General features: G+C 43.9%; 1 protein-coding gene across 5 annotated transcripts in view; it reads right to left on the reverse strand.

The window, feature by feature from the left end:
* dock3 (dedicator of cytokinesis 3) overlaps positions 1-23,782 on the reverse strand; it is a 965,674-nt gene that overhangs the window by 798,942 nt on the left and 142,950 nt on the right. For all 5 annotated transcript variants that reach the window (XM_080184500.1, XM_080184509.1, XM_080184492.1 and 2 more), the window contains exon 3: positions 4,305-4,345. In XM_080184500.1, coding sequence (XP_080040626.1) covers positions 4,305-4,345 — 41 coding nt within the window. The remainder of the gene's footprint in view (positions 1-4,304; positions 4,346-23,782) is intronic.

Genomic DNA, 23,782 nt, shown 5'->3' on the forward strand with positions numbered 1-23,782 from the left:
GTGAATTAATGATCATTGCACACAATGATTAAAATTAAATTTCACTGCGTATTAATATATAAATGCAACACGGTTAAGACATCAATTATATTTTTCATAGTATATATGCTCATAACTAATTTCTAAATTTATAAAATGAGCAATTGCCCTTTTCAAATGGCTGAGGCTATGTTTTGTCTGTGACTCTGCACAAAAGGGGCTATTTGGCAATATCAAAGGAATTGGCACCTTGTTATCTTTGAAGACACCCTGTCAGCTGAAGAGATCAAGTTCAAAGAGCACTATAATACACTGGCCATCTGCACTTCATAACTCAGGCTGGTCAACCAGAGTCTGCTTGCACAAAGAGCCCCATGGCCTTCCTCAATTCTTAATGGTTAAGGAATTTTAATGTCAGGAACACAGATGAGGAATCCCATCCTTTGTCAAAGGTGGTATGGAGAGATGGGGATCATAAGAACATAAGAAATAGGAGCAGGAGCAGGAGTAGGCCATCTGGCCCTTCGAGCCTGCCCCGCCATTCAATAAGATCATGGCTGATCTGTCGTGGCTCAGTTCCACATTCCCACCCTCTCCCCATAACCCTTAATCCCCTCTCTTATCAAAAACACATCAACCCTCTTCTTAAAAATATTTAGCGAGGTAGCCTCCACCACTTCAACAGGCAGTGAATTCCAGAGATTCACCACCCTTTGAGTGAAGAAGTTCTTCCTCAACTCCGTTCTAAACCGCCCCCACTTTATCTTGAGGCTGTGCCCTCTAGTCCTACTGTCCTTTCTGAGCGGGAAGAGTCTCTCCACCTCTATCCTATCCATCCCATTCATCATCTTATACGTCTCAATGAGATCTCCCCTCATTCTTCTAAACTCTAACGAGTACAAGCCTAGTTTATTCAGCCTCTCCTCATAGCTCAACCCCCTCAACTCCGGTATCAGCCTAGTAAACCTCCTCTGCACTCCCTCCAAGGCCAAAATATCCTTGCGTAAGTACGGCGCCCAAAACTGCACACAGTACTCCAGCTGCGGCCTCACCAATGCCCTGTACAGCCGCAGCAAGACCTCCCTATTTTTATATTCAATCCCCCTCGCTATGAAGGCCAGCATCCCATTCGCCTTCCTGACCACCTGCTGCACCTGCAAGCTGGGTTTTTGCGACTCATGCACAAGGACCCCGAGGTCCCTCTGCACCGCTGCCTGCTGTTTTTCTCCACGTAAGTAATAGTCCTTCCTACCAAAGTGGACCACCTCGCACTTGCCAACATTAAATTCCATTTGCCAGTTCCTGGCCCATTCGCCCAGCCTATCTAGATCCTTCTGCAGACGCTCCACACCCTCCGCACAATTTGCCTTTCCACCAATCTTGGTGTCATCAGCAAATTTCGACACCATACACTTGGTTCCCTCCTCCAGATCATCTATATAAATGGTAAATAGTTGAGGCCCCAGCACCGACCCCTGCGGCACTCCACTAGTCACCAACCGCCAATCCGAATAGCACCCATTGACCCCCACTCTCTGCCTCCTTTTTGACAACCAGTCCTCTATCCACGCTAACACCCTACCCCCAACTCCATGTCCCCTGACCTTCCGCAATAACCTCTTGTGAGGTACCTTGTCAAACGCCTTCTGAAAATCAAGAACGACCACATCCACCAGCTCTCCTCTATCCACCGCCCTAGACACATCCTCATAGAACTCCAGTAAATTTGTCAGACACGACTTCCCCTTAACGAAACCGTGCTGCGTCTGCTCTATCAAGCAATTCCCCTCAAGATGCCTCGCTATTTCCTCCTTGATGACGGATTCTAACATTTTACCTACAACAGACGTTAAGCTAACTGGCCTATAATTCCCCGCCTTTTGCCTGGCACCCTTCTTAAACAACGGCGTAACATTAGCCGCTTTCCAATCTTCCGGCACTTCCCCGGAATCCAGCGACGTCTGGAAAATAACCATCAAGGCATCCACTATCACCTCCGCCATTTCTTTCAGAACCCTCGGATGCATTCCATCCGGTCCTGGGGACTTGTCCACAATCAGCCCCTCCAGTCTGTCAAGCACCACCTCTCTAATAACAGTAATGTCATCGAGACCCTCCAGTCCTACCACCGTTCCATCTCTAACACCCGGCAAATTATTCACATCCTCCTCCGTGAAGACAGAAACAAAAAAGTTATTCAAGACCTCAGCCATTTCCCCATCCCCTACCACTAAGTCCCCCTTCTCATCCTCTAAGGGTCCAACGTTCACCCTAGCCAGCCTCTTTCTTTTTATATACTTATAAAAACTCTTGCTATCCTTTTTTCATATTAAGCGCTAGCCCAGCTTCATAGTTTCTCCTACCCTTCTTTATCAATTTCTTTGTCAATCTTTGTTGACATTTAAACCTCTCCCAATCCTCTTCTCGCCCACTACTCTTAGCTACTCTAAACGCCTCCGCTTTTAATTTAACACTTTCCTTCACCTCCTTCGTTACCCACAGCTGATTACCTCTCCTCCTACGGTCCTTTTTGACCATCGGAATAAATTTCTGCTGAGCACCAAGAAAGATCTCCTTAAAAATCCTCCACTGCTCCTCAGCAGACCTACCTTCCAACGCGCTCCCCCAGTCCACATTCGCCAATTCCTCTCTCATCCTACCGTACTCCCCTCTGTTCAAACAAAGGACGCGTGTCCGGGAACCCACTTTGTCGTCCTCCATATGCACCAGAAACTCCACCATACAATGATCACTCTCCCCAAGAGGATCCTTCACCGCAAGGTCCCTGATTCTACCCGCCTCATTACATAACACCAGATCCAAAACAGCTCGCTCCCTCGTCGGCTCCAACACACACTGTTCAAGGAAACTATCCCAACAGCATTCCAAGAACTCCTCCTCGAGCCCACCGCGTCCAACATGGGTCGGCCAATCAATACGCAGATTGAAATCCCCCATAATTACGGCCGTCCCATTCCTGCACGCCGCACTTATTTGCGCGTTAACAGCCCGCCCCACCTCCAGATCATTATTCGGGGGCCTATAGACGACACCCACCAGCGTCTTCCTCCCTTTGCTGTTCCTAATCTCTACCAACAACGATTCCACTTTCTGCTCTTTGGCTCCAATATCATCCCTTGCTACCACCCTGATGCTATCCTTAATGAGCAGAGCTACGCCCCCCCCCTTTTCCCTCCCGCCTATCCTTCCTAAACACTTGATACCCCTGGACATTCAGCTCCCAGTCCCTGTCACCTTGCAGCCACGTCTCTGTAATGGCCACCAGATCATATCCATTTGTGTCGATCTGCGCCACCAGCTCATCCACTTTATTCTGAATGCTTCGTGCATTCAGATAAAGTGCCTTCATCCCAACCTTCCCCTGGACCCTATTCATACTCACGGATCATATGACATCAACCTCTTGCTTAAAGAACCAGTTACACTGACTTGCTGTACTGCAAACCTCAGTCTGCTTTTTTTTTCCAACTATCTAGCAGCACCACAAAGAGGCTCTGTCAGGCTGAATGCCCTGCTCCCAACTACACTCTGTTTTCATCTTCTGTGCCATTGCATACAAGACTGAGTTATCTCTGCATATCTATCTCACCATGATGTGGAGATGCCAGCACTGCACAGAAAGCTTGTGATACCAAATAAACCTGTTGGACTTTAACTTGATGTTGTGAGACTTCATACTGTGCCTACCTCATCATGGAAGTTAACTCTACTGAAAAAGTGACTTATCCAACAAAACTTCAGCCTGCAGACCTCTGAAGGAATATACTTTAAACTTTGATTGTGGACTCAAGTGAAAGAATTGTTCTTTTCTCTGTGGTCCACACTCTATAAATCTTTTTCTCTATCAGCTTTTTACTGCACAATTAAAAATGAGGCAATGTTGCTGCCCTCCTCCTGCGTTTGAGTGTAATCCACAGTTCATCACACCACGAGTTTGCTGTGGGGTTATTAATGGAAAATTGAATCGCATCAAAACTGAGGGCAAAACTGAAGTACGCCCCCACTAATGTTTGGGAATCAAATCAAACAGCTTTCTGTTTTTAGGATGGCGATGAGAGAATAAATCAGGACTATTTAAAATTGGCCGCTTCTGTCTGTTACAAAGGTAAAAAAAGAAATACATTGAACTAATGTGAGATACAAAGTGTTCTTCACCACAGATGGACAGTACTGAGCTCTAAGTAATTGCACAGTTGCTTGAAAATTAATCACATTTCATGCTTCTGGCAGGGATCCACCACATGTAAAAATTTCAATTTGGCTCAAGGATTCTCACTCTTGAATAAAAAACGAAACATTATTACCTTGACTGTAGGCTTTTTGGTTGCAAACCCTCTGAACCAACCTGCAAAAGAAACACAAAAAAGGCTGTCAAAAAAAAAGCGTGACATGTTAGTAGATTTCTACTTGGGGAAAATTGTAATTAGTTGCATTTCAAATGTGAAGACTTGATTGACTTCCAAAGAAATTGACAGAATTTTAGAAAACATGAAGAGGGTGGAAAATCTTACTAATAAAGGGATTTATATCAAATATTGCAATAACTGATATCCAGATGTTATCTTTACTTTGAACAACCGCCTTTCATTTTCATATTACTCCCAGATATAATGCCACCCCCCCAAATCAAATTTTTCAGAATGAATGCACTAAAATAATAAAACTTAAAATTAGATTGAGACGAAAGGCCCAAAAATACAAAAAAAGTGATACCAGTAAGATGCAAAATAAAATGAAATCAAGATGTCTGCACTGGAATTTTAAATTTAAACATTATAGAAGCATAGGAAAAGTTCATAACAGCTCTCAGTAGGCAGATTTCATGCAAGCCAAAGGAGTTTCTAAATATTGCATAATTAACCAGCTTGGTTAATGTGAGGAAAGGTGTTTCACTCCAAGAGTAATTCCACTGACAAATCTGTTATCAAAACAAGCTTTATTCATAATGCAGTTTAAGTATAACTATAATAAAATGAGGCAGCTGAACTCTTACAATCTTTGAACATGAAAAGAAATAATTAATTTCTAACTTATCACTACTCAATTCCAATAATCAACATTCTTCTAACAGACTTAAAACTTACCTTAAATATTGTGAGCAATCACAAATACATTTGTTATAATGAGGGCCGACAGCTTTGGAGTTTTCAGAAAAATAGAGATTCCAGAAGTCTGCAAAATTCACCTAACTTCAATCAATATAGCCAAATTCTAACCCCTTGCTTCAAAAGCTTGTTTCTTTTACTGCCACCAATCCAGGATTGCACATAAGCCACAAAATTACATGATCCTGTCAATCACTCTAGCCTTAAATCCCCAGGGAACTTAAGTAAACAAAAATCCACTAACTCTTCTCAACATAACCACTTGCAAGGTTGAAATGCTTAATTATTCTGCATCTCCAGCATCTGAGTGTATTCCTTCCAGACAGGAAAAAACTGAACTTTAAAACATTCTCCTGAAACATTAAAAACACACAAATATATACATATCATTTGTACTCTTTCCTTAGAATGAAGAGTTGAGTCTATTTTGGGCATTAAATATTAGGGGATTAAATACCATTCTTAAAATTTACACATACAAAATATGTCACATTAGCTGAATTCCTAATTTCTAAAATCACAACTAAATTAAAAATCACCTAATTTCTAAAATCACAATCACAACTAAAACACAGCAACAAGTACAAGTAGAAACAAAAACTGATCACCACTAATCAGCATGTAAAGGTATAAACTATGAATTAAAAATAATTTTGATTCAGTTGATACCTGTCTTGGCCTGAATCAGAAGATTACAGATTTAAATACCAAACCAATACTTGATCACAATCTAGAGTAACAGATCAAAGCATAACTAGCAACAATACTTTCATATAAAAAGTTAAGCTTCTTCATCCAGGTGGAAATTAAAGATCGCATTATATTCTTAAAGAGGAATTTTGAGTTCTCCCAGTGTCATGGCCAAGATTTGAAATCTACTAGAAATAGATTAATTGCTTATCCATCTCATTACTGTGATTGGATCCATTCAGTGCGCATGACTACAGGCAAGTTATCCCATTTAACAAGAATTATTGCATTTCAAAATAACTTGTTGTTACATGACGCACTGAAACATTTGGAGATCTTATAAAATGCTATATAAATGTGAACAAATTTCACAATATGAAAGGTATCATCTTTGAATGCAATTACTCAGCGATAACCTGCTCACTCATGTGAGCAACAGGTAAAGATGCTGTTAACACATATCTGCACACCATAGAGAAATAGCCTAAAGTCAGGTAGACTGGATATAGTCAGGCACATTGCTAACCCACATTACGGGAACAACTGTGATTTTAGTCACAAACACAGGATATAAAATTCACTGATGCTAACAGAGCAATTGTCAGGGACAGTGAAGAGACTGCCTGTTGTGAAGGAATAACACCAGATGTGTCATGTGCAGTGAGGCACATTCACCTCATCCTGTAAGAATGTATAAGGTCCAGGTTGTAAAAACAAATGGTATGCAAGATGTGTTGTTTCTACAACTGAGCATACTCCCTAAAGGGGAAGAAGGTCACTGAGATAGTCGGAACAGCAGTGATTAAGTTAGCAAAACATTGATTACAGCCGGTCTGAACTGGACATGTAAACAGTTTTAGATAAGACGGATGGGTACCCATAAGGACTAATCAAATAAGGACATTAAATCAACACTACAAATATGCACTCGTGTGATAACAGGAGACATGGTTAGAAGGGGAGTAGAGGGGATGGGAATTTGGGGCACCTTGAGCCAATAGGGGAATGACAACACATAAATGGGACAGGGACCACCAATTAGGGGAGAACAACGTATTGTGTAATTGATCAATATGCTTGTAAAAATACTATAAAACCCCTGCTTAAACTCGATGTAAGGTGTGCCTATTTTTGGACACCCGGTCTTGCAAGAACGTTAAATAAAATATCTTGCTCCTTTGGAACTTGACTCGACTAAATTGTTTGACTGTGAGCTGCGTTTCTCACACTCAATCAGTTTGGGTCCCAGAGTTACTCGGCTCTTGACCTCATTAATATGGTGGGTGTGGGGCAGCACTGCTGCCTCACAGCACCAGGGACCTGGGTTTGAGTCCCAGCTTAGGTCACTGTCTGTGTGGAGTTTACACAGTCTCCCCATGTCTGCATGGGTTTCCTCCAGGTGCTCCGGTTTCTTCCCATAGTCTGAAAGTCGTGCTGGTTAGGTGCACTGACCCGAACAGGAGCCAGAGTATGGCGACTAGGGGAATTTCATTACAATGTTAATGTAACCTTACTTATGACTAATAAATAAACTTTAATAGCCTTGGTCCAAACATGGACAATACAGCTGAACACAAAGTGACACAAGGCAGCATTGAACTGAACATGGCATCAAGGAGCCATGGCAAAACTGAAGTCACTGGGAACTGGGGGAAAACTTTCCACTGGATTGAGAGATGCCTTGCATGAAGGAAGTTGGCTGTGGAGATCAATCTCCTCAGGGTATATCTGTAGACCGAACTATCTTTGGCATTTCATCAATGACCTTCTCTCCTTTATCAAGGAAGAAGTCAGGATGTTCACTGATATTGCTGAATATTCAGCAATATTAATTACTCCTCCAATACTGAAGCACCCTATGTCCATATGCCAAGACCGGGATAAGATTTAAGCTTGGCTTAAGTGGCAAATACCATTCACAACATACAAGCCCTAGATAGTGACTATCAACAGGATGGAATCTAACTATCATCTCCTGATATTCAATGGCATTACCATCATTGAATCTTCCACTATCAACCTACTGGGGTTTACTATTGACAAGAAACTAAATTGGGCCAACCATATAAAGATTGTGGGTACAAGAGCAGGTCAGAGACCAGGAATTCTGTGGTAATTTACCAACTGAATCTCTAAAGGCTATCCACCATCTTCAAGGTGGAAGTCTGAAGTGTGATGGAATATTTTTCACTTGCTTAGATGACTCTACCGATGCAAAGCAGCAACATCTACAAGATGCATTGCAGCAATTCACCAGGCACCCTTGATATCATCTGAACCCACAACTGTTACCACCTCAAATGATAAGAGCAACAAATGCATGGGAATGCCACCATCTGCAAGCTTCCTTCCAAGTCACGCACAATCTTGTTTAGAACTATATTGCCATTCCTTCACTGTTACTGGATGAAAATTCTGGAACTACCTTCCTTTCAGTTATCTGAGTGTACTCATCACTGCCTTGTCAATGGCATTTAGGGATGGGCAATAAATGATGGCCTAGCCAGTGACACCCACAGCTCGTCACCATACAAAAAGAAATACATTTGGAGTTCAAGTGGATGCATAAAGTACTTGTTTTATCTTAAATGATTAATTGTAACACTGGCCTATCAAGTGCATCAGAGCTTGCTGTTCTAAGACACTCTTCTCCATGTTGAAAATTATATGAAAAGCCCAAGATCTGAGTGCACTAAAAACCAGTTAAGCAAACTGGACAAGCAAACACTCTAGATGAAATTGCAAATTTGTTTCATGCAGTAAAAGTAAAAAAGCATGATTCTTCAACTCATTTTATTTTAATAAGATAGATAATGCAGCTAACAGTATACAAGGATTTGTTTATTCATGCAACTACAGAACACTAAATGCACAGATCTTGGATGTAACTGGTATATGAGGGGAACAATCCCTCATCTCTCTGAAGCTGGTGAAAAGCTTACGTATATATTTATTCTTAGACAGTGATACAAGAGAACCATTATCAATAGTTGCAGAAGTTGAGCCACATTTTGAAAAGTCAAACATTTTCATTTTATTAAGCCTGGACTTAAAATTCCACAAGCACTTCACAAATGACAATTAACTTCCGAATGGTCTTAGGGTATACTGCATGGTCAGTGATCAAATTATGTGGCCAACAAAGTATTGTTACATACAGTGCTATGAATCAAATTCAGTGTGGCGCTAGTTGCTAAACTGGCAGTGAGTGTAACATTTAAGCTGCAGGGTGTTCCAATATTTGTTACAGAGGTTCCTACATAAGTAGCATGGGTGGGACCCTCGAGTGTTTTGATAGGTCATCAAATCAATTGAAGGGTCAATGAACAATTTCTCCTGAGGCAGTCTGTTTGAGTCAATCTGCTAGCAAGTGCCATGGAGGAAAGGACAGGACTGTTGGACTTTAACCTGCTGTTGAGACTTCTTACTGTGAAAGGACAGGAACAGGCCGCAATTGTGTTAAAGAGCTGTGGATAGATTTTAGGTAAAATGGGCAATCAGGGCAAAGATACTGCTTTAGAGCAGTAGTGTTTTGCTTGGCATAGCCACAGATCTGAAAGTTTGCTTGTAAGGTAGTTTTTGTTTGTACTCCAGGGAACAGTAATCTCGGAAAGTGAAACTGAAACCATGTGAGATGGGCCATTGTTAAACCTGCCCGAGTGGGAGTGAGTTTTGCACAGATTTCCATGGAGCGATCTTCAAAGTTGAAGCTGGGAATCTCTGGTGAGACAGAGTTCCAACGACGTTGTTTGACTTGGTGTTTACTGACACCTGAGTAGGCTCTCAAGAAATCCATGGACTTTGTCCTGGCTGCAGCTGTCATTTACTCTAATGCAGTGTGTTTGACAATAGTTCATCTGTTAATTTACACGTACATCATACTTCTCCAGAGTGCAAGACAGATTTGTAAATTGATTTAAATTCTGAACTAGAAGTGTTTTTGTTTTTCAAAACTTGTGGAATCATGTGACTTTATTTCAAAAGCAGGTGTCTTGAATCTCAACCTTTATCAGAAGTGAAGAAAGTGTCATTGGTCCTTACATCTCAGGATCTGGCCAGAGATTGTAACAGCAGCTACACCTTGCAATTGAACAATACATTGACCCAGATTTTGCGGTAAGACTGTCAGCAGTCACCATTGTTAGTGCATTAATCAGGCAACTTTTAGAATCTGCACTTATACACTTACTCATTAATGAAGTCAGCCTTGAAATGATTATAATACAATAGGAAAAATGAAGTAAGTAAAAAATGACTCACTTTCTGCCCTGACCACAGATTCCCTGGAGAAAGTGCTATGCTGGCATAAATGCTAGACCTATTGGAAAATGTGCCACGAGAAGTCCACAGAAACTCTGTGGGCAGCTATCAGCGCGAAAGTGGTGAGTGCTGTTCCTTTGCTGCTGACAGTAAAACTTGGGACAAAGGTGAGCACATCTCTCAAATTTTTATCTAAATCCCTTCATGACAATATGTATCCAGTGCCCTTTCCAATAGTGTTACAATTGACTCCATGAGTAACAGACTATGGTGATTAATCTTCCAACTAATAGACATTTAAGGTTTTGAAATGAGTGCCATTCCAAAGAAAATCCTGATGGGCTCAATTTAAGCCAATTAAAAAGCATTTATTATCAGATACCAGGGAGCTGATTTTCTGTAAGTACTGTTTCCCAACCTGATACCCACTGGGTCACCAAGACAGAGTGAAGAAATGGGAGTGAAATGTTGTTAGTAGTTAATGGAGACAGCTATGCATATAAAAGTGCAGCTGTGTTCAAACAGTTCCAATCTTCATAAAAGGGGATGCCCAAAACATAAATTCTGAGCTTTAGACTTCTCAGGAACAGGTCAAAAGCTGCCAGAGTCCTTTGGAGAAATATGGTACTCCTTTGGAGAAATATGGTACTCCTTTGGAGAAATATGGTACTCCTTTGGAGAGGCAGGGAATCCTTTTAGATAGGATCAGAAAGACATCTGGGCAAGGTAAGTGGCTTTTAGGAGAGGTGAGTTGCCCTTTGGAATTGTTAGGAATAGCTATAAATATGCAAAAAAAATGGATAATCTCATTGGAAATGTCTAGTTGTTTGAGCTGTCAATGGAAATGTCAAGCTGTTTGGATCTGTAAATCAATTAAGGGAACTACTAAGCAGCGAAAGGACCTGTCAAGCCGTCAAGGCACTGAAATTTCTTGGCCTTTAAATTTTAAAAAATGTTCCAGTTTAAAAACCATTGCTTGCTTTTTCAACCTGTTGACATAAGCCTGGGGACTATTATAGGATTTGTGCTGCATGTCTGATTTCACATCATTGCTTTATCATTTGTGGGTTTCCCATCAGTTCATAGCTATATTAGTAGCTCAAAGTGATTGACAAATCTCTGATATGAGGCTATGAACGTACCAATGTTTGTTTTTATAGGGAATTAAGCACTTGAATGCAAGGTTTGCTTTCATCAGAGATTATGCACTTGAAAGAAATGTGTTTTTATAAGAAATTAAGGACTAAAATTAAATATGTTTTATAGAGAATTATGTAATTGAATAAATAGAAACGTGTTGAATGGGTTTTCACGAAAGAATTTTTTTTTTTAACGAAAGCAAAGTTTGCAATAGACACTTAGAACTACTTCATCTCCACATAGATCTTGATATTTGTCTGTGGCAGATGCTGGGTGAGTTGGTGCTGATTGTGTAAGGGCTAAGAGTAGGAGGCATAGGTTAGCATAAATTAGAACTATGGATGCATGCGTTGGCATCGGTACTATAAAGTGTCATGGGGTCAGTAAAGGGAAGCCTGGCATAAGGCCGTGGGGTAGGTTGAGAGATACAGGTTGGCTTAAAGGCTCTCATGGAGCATGGGAGAGGGAATAGATTGGTTTGCAGACTACAAACATCAGGATGGGTAGAGGGACATAAGACTATTGAGGGGAATAGGAGGTGCAAAGAGGCACGCAAGGTGGCAATGAGTGTATAAGGGGCCCTGCAAGGATGAGAAGTATGGGGTGACAAGGATTGGCATGAGCAGGATGTGGGGAATGTGTGGGAGTATGAAGGGAGGGGGCTGTAGTGTTTCTTTTTGATTTTTCTTTTAGTAGGGTCTTTCAGACAGCCAACCTCTGCACCAGGCAGCCTGTGTTGGCCTCTAAATTATTTCCATGGTGGCAGGACCAACACCCATTAGTATTTGGCCCAGATCCAGAATTAAATTGAGACTACCCAGGGCTCTTTCTCCCAAGCTGGAGTACTGTGTGCAGTTTTGGGCGCCATACTTACGCAAGGATATTTTGGCCTTGGAGGGAGTGCAGAGGAGGTTTACTAGGCTGATGCCGGAGTTGAGGGGGTTGAGTTATGAGGAGAGGCTGAATAAATTAGGCTTGTACTCGTTAGAGTTTAGAAGAATGAGGGGAGATCTCATTGAGACGTATAAGATGATGAATGGGATGGATAGGATAGAGGTGGAGAGACTCTTCCCGCTCAGAAAGGATAGTAGGACTAGGGGGCACAGCCTCAAGATAAAGGGGGGGGGGGCGGTTTAGAATGGAGTTGAGGAGGAACTTCTTCACTCAAAGGGTGGTGAATCTCTGGAATTCTCTGCCTGTTGAAGTGGTGGAGGCTGCCTCGCTAAATACATTTAAGACGCGGGTTGATAGGTTTTTGATAGGCAAGGGGAATAAGGGTTATGGGGAGAGGGCGGGAATGTGGAACTGAGCCACGACAGATCAGCCATGATCTTATTGAATGGCGGGGCAGGCTCGAAGGGCTAGTTGGCCTACTCCTGCTCCTATTTCTTATGTTCTTATGTAAGTCGAGTTTGTGGAATCCGGAATTTGGGAACAAGAATTCAGCTCTCTTAGTCTAGCATGTGTTTTTTTATTACACATTTTATATACCTCAGATCCCCCCCCTCATTCTTCTGAACTCCAGCAAGTACAAGCCTAAGATATCCAACCACTTTATGACAGCCCTTTCATCCCTGCAATCAATTTGATGAGCCTTCTTTGAACTGCCTCCAGTGCCATCACATCCTTCCTCAAGGAAGGAAACCAAAACTGGACATAAAACTCCAGGTGTAGTCTTACCAATGCCTTATACAATTGTAACAACTGTGTTGCTTTGGCTGGGAGACTCAAGCGGAGGCCGTTTAGTAGGCTTCCCACTGGGTGTCACAGCTTCTGCAAGTCTCCAGGCACCAGATTCCCAGCGCCATCAGTTGTGTATCAAAAATCGGCACAGAGCTGCATAAATTATTTAAGTGCTCATTTAAATGCAAATCTCCACCCCTCCCCATCAGGAGTACTTCTCTCCAGTGGGATTGCTGGAGTAAAAGGGGAGGGGCATTAAGGCCACCCCAGCAGGTCCGAGGTAAAAGGGTGCACCTGGATATTGCCAGCTTTGCAGTGTCAACCTGGCCTGCTGGGTCTGGCCTGGACTCATCCGGGGGGCCAGCAACTGAGCTGGCCAGTGATCGGGAGGCTGGCAATTTGGGGGCTACAGAACATGTGCCAATAGATTAGCACATGTGCTGTGGCCCGCTTAGCGCTATTCTGCCAGTTTCTCCAGCAGGAATAGGCCTAGCATGCTTCACGCTAGGACTTTCTATTATGCAGAGTGTGGGAGATTCATTTCGAAAATCCCACTAAAAAAGCAGCTGGATTTACTTGTTTTTATGCAAATTTGACACTAGAATTTTTTTGGAAGATTCCCACCCTTGTCCTTTTGCAATAAATGCCAAGACTGCATTTGCCTCTCTTATTATATGCTGCACCTGCATTTGCACTTTGTGATTCATACACAAGTACACTTTCTGCACTGGTGCACTTTGAATCTATTTTTCCGGCCAGAATGGATAGCCTTGCACTTGCACACATTAAACTCCATCTGCCAGATTCTGACCCATTCTCCTAGCCAGGGTGGCACAATGGTTAACACTGCTGCTTCAGAACACCAGAAATCTTGATTCAATTCCAGCTTTGGGTCATTGTCTGTGTGGAGTTTGCCTGTTCATCCCTTGCCTACATGCATTTCCTCCAGATGCTCCGGTTTCCTCCCACACCCCAAAGATGTACAGGTTAGGTGAATTGGCCATGGTAAATTGCGTTGAGGGACTAGGGTAAATACATGGGGTTATGGGGATAAGGCCTGGGTGGGACTGTTGTTGGTGCAGGCTGGATGAGTCAAATGGTCTCTTTCTATACTGTAGGGACACTATGATTCTATCAGTATCCATCCGTAAACACTTTGGGCAGAATTTTACAAGATTTTTCTAAGTGTTGGGCAGGCGTGAAACTGGGAGAGTTCCAGATCTGTTTTTTGGGCACGTTTTCAGGACCAATCTGATGCACTCTGTCTTTAAAGTTTTGGGTGAATCCTTATCTCGCCACAGAAGGCAGTGGGCAGGGCTTAATGCATCCGAAAACCTGCTGCTCCAATCAGAGCCTCAAACTGCACAAGCACAGCAAAAATAAATAAAGCAGCTGCCCTGCTAGATCACTCCTAGGCCAGATACAGCTTCCATCTAGCCCCCAAGAACATTGGAATCTGCCCAACATTAATGACCTCCATAAGTGCTCCTCCACCCACCCCCCCCCAACCCCAGGCCCACTTTCACATGGCCCCCATCACCCCCTGGCCCCAAATGGCTGTCTGATATGATCCTCTCTCTCCCCTGCCCCCAATCATCATACAGCCACAAATTCATCCTCACCCATCAGCACACCTGCAGGTGCTGATTTGGCTTCCCCTCCATGGGAACAAGCAAACTGCATTTAACTTGTTGGAATGCTCACGCCTACAGTTGATCTGCCCTAACAGGGGGCAGCTCGATAAAAACCTCTAAGGATGGAGGGACAGGCAGGCAGCGCAGGAAGAAATGGCATCCAAAAAGGTTGCTCCCAGACTTTTGGAATCTGACCTGGCCAGGTTGCTGGAGGCAGGACGGGACACCCTCTTGCCCTCAGCAGGACGTTGTCCCAGAGAAGGGATGGAAAAGCAGCCTGGGAGGCAGTGGCAGCATGAGTGTGCCACAGCACTGGTCAGCAGAACCGGCAAGCAGTGTCGCAAGAAAATAAGTGACCTCATCTGGGCAAAAGCGAGTGTTTAACCCCATCTTGCATCTTCCTCCAAATCAGTTCCAGATTCCTCCTCCCCCCAGCACCCTGCATGCTTCCAGCCCCTGACCCCTAATCAGACCCCCCAGCCCCTGACCCCCAAATCAAACAACCAACCCCACTCCCGCAACCCCCCCAAGAGTATCACAGCACTTGCCCTCTGAGGGCCACTCCCTGGTACACTACAGCAGTCATACCATCAGATTTTTCATGGCTCCTTCTATCTCCATGATCATCATAAGATGGAAACAGGGGGTGGTGAGCCGGCCATATGAGTCCTTAACCCCTTTGAAAAGTAGGTGCCTAAGCTTGCGGGAGAGAACAATATCCAGACCATTAGCAACAGCATTATCGGGCTAGAGTACAGAAGTGAGCACATGTCAATCCTGCACCCAATGGAGAAACGTCAAGTAAGTTGCCTGCCTCCCAGATTCCTCTCCCTTCCTTGCACTTCACCTTGTTGCAGGAATGGACCCCGATGCAGCTGAGCCATTTGAATCTCAGCCCCCATTCCTGCTGTCACACATTCTGCCCCTGACAGCTCAGAAGAATCTGAGGAAGCCAACCTCCAAGGGCAGCACCAGTTTCGCATCAGCTACCACCTTGCAAATCACCATCCCAGAAACACTCAGTGGTGGGTGACATTAGTGGTGAGGCATCTGGGTCACTCTCTGCTGATGTACATCGGGTGGAGCAGGGAACATCAGAGGCCTCTGGCATGCAGGGGCCTGCTGGAGATGAGGACTTAGCTGGCCCCAGGCTACATGCTCAACCTCTGTAATTACTTCATCAGCTGCTGGAGATGCAGCAGAGCTGGGAAAAGCAGGAGAGGCTGAAGGCAACAACGGCCAACTGTGAGGCTGTAGGGAGTAGTCCAAAAGCTTTCAGGTGAACCAGCTATTGCCTGTCTTGCATGGTTCCCAGGCCAACATTATAAGGGTGGCGTCCACAGTGGAGACCCTGGGGCAGGGAATCCTCACTGAGTGGCAGGGTCCAAGCAATAGCCGAGTCACTGCACACCACAGCAGGGTCCCAGAAGACCGTGGCTGAGTCACAGCGGGCCATGTGAAGATCTCAACAGGCTTCTCAAGATTCTGTGGCCCATGGCTGAAGCCCCAGAGCTCGCAAGAGACCCAACGGAACAGTGCTGAGATAGAGGGCTATGGCAGCAGCCCTTGAAAACAAAGCCCAGTTATAGAGGATGCTTGCTGCTACCATTGACAGGTGGCATGATTCAGAAGGCCATTGCAGAGGGCTCACCGCCACGTCCAGTGGCCCTCCAGGACTAGCAGGGCCACGTGACACTGGAGCTCTCTGCAGTACTAGCGTCCCATGGTGTAACCTAGGGGCCCACAGGAACCCCGAGAGAGGAGGAAAGGTTGCAGCCCATGCCCTTAAGGGGCCCATACCAGGGCAGGAGACAGCAGCTATGGCTACACTTTCTGACATCCCCCTCTTGACAACAGGGCATCTCAGGAGCAGCAAATAAAGAGTGTGTCGTTGAAGTGTCCCAGACACCTGGAAGGCAGGCAGGGTCCTCAGAGTCGGGCCCTCCAGAGGACAATCGCCAAGGGCATCACAAGCCACAGAGGACAGTAGACAGCTGGCCACCTCCAATGTACATCCTTGGGGGACACCAAGATGTCAAGATAGGCCTCGTGAAGTTAGGAAGTTGTGGCAGCACTAAGATTGCATGGATGAAGGGCAGTACTAGGTAAATAGAATAGTTATTCACTTTAAAGTCTCATGTTCACATTATGACTTATCTTGAAGACACTTTTATTGGCACCAATAAATGTCATTTCATTGCCCATCTATGACTAATTAGTCTCAGATTTGTCTCCAACAGAAACGTCCCTACTCTGGGGAAACCTGCATGCTGGTGGGGCGCTAACTCTCCGGTGCTGAGAAAATGAAGGGGCTCAAAGAATTCACTGGCTTCAGTGGTTGGCATGTATTGGCAGAAACTTATGCCATTTGCCACAGCATTCTCAGAACCCACAAGAGAGAGTCCCTCCATCCCTCACCCCAGACACCCCTTGGCCCTGCATGGGGGATCTAGACGTGGACCCAGGTGCTAGCATGCATAGGGAGCACAGGTAGGAGTCAGACTACTTTGCACCAGGGCATCATTTACAATGGTGCATAGCGAGTCATCATCACGCTCCTGCCTACTGACACAGCTTACTCAGGCCCACCACTCTGGTGTTACAATGTTGCAGAAGACTATAGGACTCTGGGGTTGGGACGAAAGCAACATGTGGGAACACAGGCTCCTAAGGGCCAAACTGCATGTTGATCAGGACCACCCTTGCTGCTGTCAGCCTTCCAGTGTCAGGGTGGTGTTGCTCTTTGTTGTCATCGTTCTCCTCCTGCTGGGCTGTCTCCTCTCCAGCGACACCTGGCTAGTTGGCCTCCAAGTCGTCGTCCTCCTCCAAAACATCTCCTCACTGCTGTGCCAGGTCATGTAGGATGCAGCAGCCATTACAATGCGTGACACTATCAGGGGGCTATCCTGGAGGGCCCTGGATACCTGAACCACTTATTGGAGGAGCCCCATGATTCACTCCATTATTTTACATATGGCAGCGTGGACCTCATTATATTGTGTCTCCTCCTCAGTCTTAGGCCTTTGCACGGGCGACATCAGCCAAGTCTGAAGCGGGTACTGCATGCCCCCACAAGTCATCCCTGTACCTTGGGCTCCTCCTCAAAGACCTCCAGGATATCCAAGCCCCTCAAGATGAATGCTGCCAAGGTGCCTGGCACAGACGTGAATAATGTTGAGCTGATGGTCCCATTCCAATGGCACATTTATTGTATGGAAGCTCTTTCTATTCACAAATCTTGCTGGATTCTTGACCAGGGCCTTGAGGATAACATGAGTGTAGTCTATAGTCCCCTGCACATTTGGCATCCCCATGATGGCTGCAAATCCTGCAGCCCCAGCTTGCAGATGGGCCTGGTCTAGGTCGAATTTAAAACACTGGCCAGCCCGAGCGTACAGGGCATCCATGACCTCCCTGACACATTTGTGAACAGATGTGTGAGATGACACAAAGGTCTCTACTGACTGTCAGGAAGGATCCAGTGGCATAAAAGTTTAAAGGCAGCCATCAGTTTCACAGCCAACAGGAGTGAATGCAATCCTCCCCCCACCCTGCCCCTCCACCCCAAGCAGTAGTGACCACTGACAGTGCTGCTTTAAAAGCCTTGGGACTGCATCTCTGTCAATTTTCAGCAAACCCCCACTTGCAAAAGTGCTTTCAGCTGCTTGCACCAGGACCATGAGTAATCCCTATGATTTAAGGTCAACGCTTCAACCCGGGTCAGTACTGAAAGTCCAAGGTTGGACCCCGCAAGCAACAAGAGCTTCGGCTACCACTTCCCCCCCACGCACTCGCAGCCCCCTGACCTGAAATGCAACATGGCCACCATGAAATAGCCCCCTCTGAGCAGCATGGAGCAGTTTGAACACAAGAGACTTATCTCCTCACTCGCTCACACTAATGCAACACTAGACCCAACTTCCTCAGGCCTGTATAATTACCTTTGCCCAACACCAAAACTCTTTCAATCATAATTTGAAACTCTAGGATGCTGCGATCACCCCTTTCAAGAGGATCCTTAACTACGAGACCACTTATCAACCCTTCCTCATTGCAAATAATACCAAATCTAGACTAGCCAGTTCTCCAGTTGGCTCCATGGCATTTTTCTTTAAGAAACAATCCCTCATACACTCTATGGACCTATTGTTGAGGCTACTCTTGTCAAGTTGATTAATTCAACGTGCATGTTAAAATCACCCACAATTATTTTTGTGCCCTTCTCATAGGCCCTCATTATTTCCAGGTTTATATTATGCCCTAATTTGGAAGTACTACTTGGGGGCCTGCAAATTACTCCTATAAATGGGGTTTCTTCCCTTGCTTTTTCTTTCCAGATGATTCCAACATTTTGGCCTTCAGTGCCAATATCATTTCTTAACAGTGCCTTGATGACATCCTTAACCAAATAATGCAACTCCACCCCCTGCTCCTTCTCGTCTATCCTTTCAGAATACTGAGTACCCTTGGATATTTAATGCATGGTCTTGATCCTTTCGTAACCACGTTTCACTAATCTCCACCAGGTCATACCCATTTGTCTCTATTTGTGCCATCAGCACATCAACATTATTCCGAATACTGCATGCATTTAAATACGTTTTTAATAAGTCCTATTGATTTCTCTTTCTCTTCTAATATTTTCTTGTGTACTACGCTTTTCAGACTCCCCATTCTTTTTTTATTAATCCTTAATAACACTGAGCCTCATCTCTGTCATTTACTCCAACTTTCAACTCACCTTTTGATCTTTCCTTCCCCCACTGGTTCTGCCTGTTTATGCTATTAACCTCCACTTCCTGCTCACATGCTGACCTGCTGCTTTGATCCTCATGCCTTATTAGTTTAAATCCACCAAGTTGCATTTAGCAAACCTCCCTGCCAGGATGTTGGTGCCCCACCAGTTAAGATGCAACCCACCTTTTTGTACAGGTCCCACCTGCCTCAAAAGAGATCCCCGTGATCCAAAAATCTGGAACCCTCCCCCTACACCAGCTTTTTAGCCATGTATTAAGCTGTGCTACTTTTCTATTCCTTGTCTCAGTACTGCGTGGCACAGGAATAATCCCTTGAAGTCCTGTTTTTCAATTTATGGCCTAGCTCCCTGAATTCTCCTTGCTGCTTATGTCATTGGTACCAATGTGCACCATGACCTCAGGCTATTCATCCTCCTCCTTCAGTATGTCCTGAGCATGCCCTGAGACATCCTTGACCTTGGCACCAAAAAGGCAACAATCATTGTGGAGTCTCATTTGCAGCCACAGAAATGGCCCGTCTATGCCCCTATCTATTCCAACTTCCGAATGCCACTGCTTGCCTGCACTTTGACCTGCTCTGCTGCACAACAGAGCCAGTTGTAGTCCCACTGGTCTGGCTACTGCCATCGTTATCAACTGACAGGCCATTCCCCTGAACAGTACCAAATACAGTATACCTGTTCAAGAGGGAGACAGCCACAGGGAACTGCTGCACTGACTGCCTGCCCTTTGTGACCATAACACCTCAATCTTGGTTGTGGTCACCTCTCTGAAACTCTGGTCTATGACCCTTTCAACCTCCTGCATGTTCCTGAATATACATTATTTTTTTCCCCTGATTAGAATATAAGGACTAGGAGCAGGAGGCGGTCATCTGGACCCTTGAGCCCACTCTGCCATTCAATAAGATCATGGCTGATCTTTTCATGGACTTAGCTCCACTTACCTGTCCGCTCACCTTAACCCTTAATTCCTTTACTGTTCAAAAATTTACATTAACATTCAATGAGGTAGTCTCAACTGCTTCACTAGACAGAGAATTCTACAAATTCACAACCCTTTGGGTGAAGTTCCTCCTCAACTCAGTCTTATTTTGAGGCCATGCCCCCTAGTTCTAGTTTTATCTGCCAGTATAAACAACTTTCCTGCTTCTATCTAAACTATTCCCTTCATAACTTTATATGTTTCTATAAGATCTCCCCATATTATTCTGAATGCCAATAAGTATAGCCCCTCAGTCTCTCTTCATAAGCCAACCCTCTCAACTTCAGAATTAACCTAGTGAATCTTCTCTATAACCCCTCCAGTACCAGTATATCCCTTCTCAAGTAAGGAGACCACAACCGTACACCGTACTCCAGGTGTGGCCTCACCAACTCCTTATACAGCTACAACATAACCTCGTTGTTTTTAAACTCCATCCCTCTAGCAATAATGGGCAAAATTCCATTTGCCTTCTTGGTTAACCGCTGTATCTGCAAACCAACTTCTTGTGATTCATACATGAGGATATCCAGGTCCTTCCGCACAGCAGCATACTGCAATTTTTTACCACTTAAATAATAGCCCATTTTGCTGTTATTCCTACCAAAACGGATACCCTCACATTTACCAACATTGTAATCCATCTGTCAGACCCTTGCCCACTCACTTAGGCTATATTCCTTTGCAGATTTTCAGCGTCTTCGGCACACTTCGCTTTTCCACCCGTTTTAGTGTCATCTGTAAATTTTGACACACTACACTTGGTCCCCAACTCCAAATCATCTCTGTAAATCGTAAACAATTGTGGTCCCAACACTGATCCTTGAGACACACCACTAATCACTACAGCAAAAAAAAAACACCTGTTATCTCCACTCTTTGCTTTCTGTTAGTTAACCAATCCTCTATCCATGCTAATGCATTACCTGTAACACCATGCATCTTTATCTTACGCAGCAGCCATTGGTGCGGCACTTTGTCAAATGCCTTCAGGAAATCCAGATACACCACATCCACAGGTTCCCCATTGTCCACTGCACATTTAATGTTGTCAAAGAATTCCACCAAATTAATCAAACATGGCCTGCCCTTTATGAACCCATGCTGCGTCTTCCCAATGGGGCAATTTATATCCAGATGTCTCGCTATTTCTTCCTTGATGATAGATTCAAGCATTTTCCCTATTACAGAAGTTAAGCTAACAGGCCTACGGTTACCTGCCTTTTGTCGATCTCCTTTTTTAAAGGATGGCATCATATTTGCTGTTTTCCAATCTGTGGGAACCACCTCAGAGTCCAGCGAATTTTGGTAAGTTACACTACTGCATTTGCTATTTCCCCCACCATCTCTTTTAGCACTCTGGGATGCATTCCATCAGAGACAGAAGACTTGTCTTGCCTTTAACTCCATCAGTTTGCCCAACACTAGCTCTTTAGTGATAAAGATAGTTTCTAGGTTCTCACCTGCCATAGGCTTTTCATATTTCTGGTTTCCATAATTCTAGCTGTACAGCTCAGAAATGAAGGATTCAATGGGCTCTCCTGGTTTTTAGATACGTTATTTAAATTTAGCCCTTTTAAGGATTTTGTTACAGAGATTAAAATGATTTCATCAAATTTTGCAAATAATTCATTGACTCCATTTCTAGCTATTATAGCATCAACAATTAGGCCTACTGGATAAAACAGCAATGTATGTTCTTCTTTAGCCTCTGTCTTTTTATCCAGACCTCAAGCAATCTCAATTTTGCAATTAATTTGGGCTTGGATGAGACCAAATTGACCTGAAAGAGTAGATTGCTGATCCATGGTTAAAATTTTTAAATTGCAGATTCAGCTTAGAGGTTTCTGAAATTCTGGTATGAAGTGCTTGTTGCCTGTCTAGATTAGAAAAATGACTACAAGCTGAATGAGACTGACCGTGGCACCACTGTGAAGGATGTAATTCAAGCTGCGGAAACAAAGAGGAATGTGATAAATGTCAAGGATCTGTACAGTCACGGGGACAGATACTATCTGAAGTTGAAAGCACAAGTTGTGATGGCTCTGTTGCTTGCTCAATACCAGGGTTAAAGACATCTGCTCTGGACTAGAGTGGAACTTGCAGCTGGAGGGAGAGTTCATAGCTCTTCCTGCATGCTTGAACAAACAAACATAACCTGTACCCAACTCTCCAAATGTACCTTACTTTATAGAAGTCCACCACAACAGGGTGACAAGTGGCAAGTAACAAGTGCTTGACGATGACCATCTCCAACAAGAGAGAATCTAACCATCTAGTAGTTGTGGTCCATGTAGGGACCAACTAAATAAATAGGAACAGGAAAGAGCTGAATTGAAGAGCAGAAACTCAAGGGTAGAGAGCTCTAAATTATATATAGTGGAGGAAATGGATCATTTGAGACAAATATGATAAGAGAAACAACAAAATCACTGGATAGGGCAGCAATTTGGGTAGAGTTCCAGAGTTTGGCAGAAAGGGACAGAACATACAATCTTAGGAACGTACCAGGTGAAGCCAAAAATGGTAAAAAGGCCCTATATCTGAATGCACACAGCATTTATAACAAAACAGATAGAGGTAAATATGTGAGATCTGATAGGCATAGTTGAAAAGTGACTAAGGCTGCAACCTGATTGTTGAAAGACATTTGACATATTAGATCAACAGGAAACTAGAAGTGGTGAGGTAGCTATATTTATTAAGGGTGAAATTAGTTCCGTACTGAGAGAAAACCTTAGTTTGAAAGGCCAAGGTGTTGAATCAATTTAGATAGAGATAGCAAATAGTAATGATAAGAGCTCACTAGTGGGGGAGTAGTTTACAGGCCTAACTATAGTTATACTGTAGGACAGAGCATACAAGATGATATTAATGGGGTACTCAAGAAAGGTACCAGGATAATCATGGGAGATTTTACATACAGATTGGGAAAATCAGATTGACAAAGAAAATTAGTTCATAATGTTTTAGGGATAACTTCCTAGAGCAATACATTATATAGCCACCCAGGGAGCAGATTACGCCTGGTGACATGCAATGAAATACGACTGATCAATAATCCTGAAGCAGTCCATGTCCAAATGCAGCAAGACTTAGATAATATCCAGGCTTGGACTGTGTGTAGGGAAATGAATAGATTTAGTAGAAGTTGGAGTAACAGCACATACGCATCAAATACTCACACCCAGTAATCATCTCAAAGACCCGAGGGGAGCAAGAAATCTCCAGCAAGACCTTGATTATTTACTGCTCGAGGGACACTGGAGTACTATATTAGAGAGTCTCTAAGACATAGCTCTTCCTGCATGCTTGAATAAACAAACATAACCTGTACCCAACTCTCCAAATGTACCTTACTTTATAGAAGTCCACCACAACAGGATGACAAGTGGCAAGTAACAAGTGCTTGACAATGACCATCTCCAACAAGAGAGAATCTAACCATCGTCCCTTGACATTCAATGGCATTATCACTGCTGAATCTCCCACTCAACATCCTAGGGATACCATTGACCAGAAACTGAAC

The sequence above is a fragment of the Carcharhinus amblyrhynchos genome, chromosome 3 (assembly GCF_965287045.1).
Source record: "Carcharhinus amblyrhynchos chromosome 3, sCarAmb.v2.hapA, whole genome shotgun sequence".
NCBI classification, from domain to species: domain Eukaryota; kingdom Metazoa; phylum Chordata; class Chondrichthyes; order Carcharhiniformes; family Carcharhinidae; genus Carcharhinus; species Carcharhinus amblyrhynchos.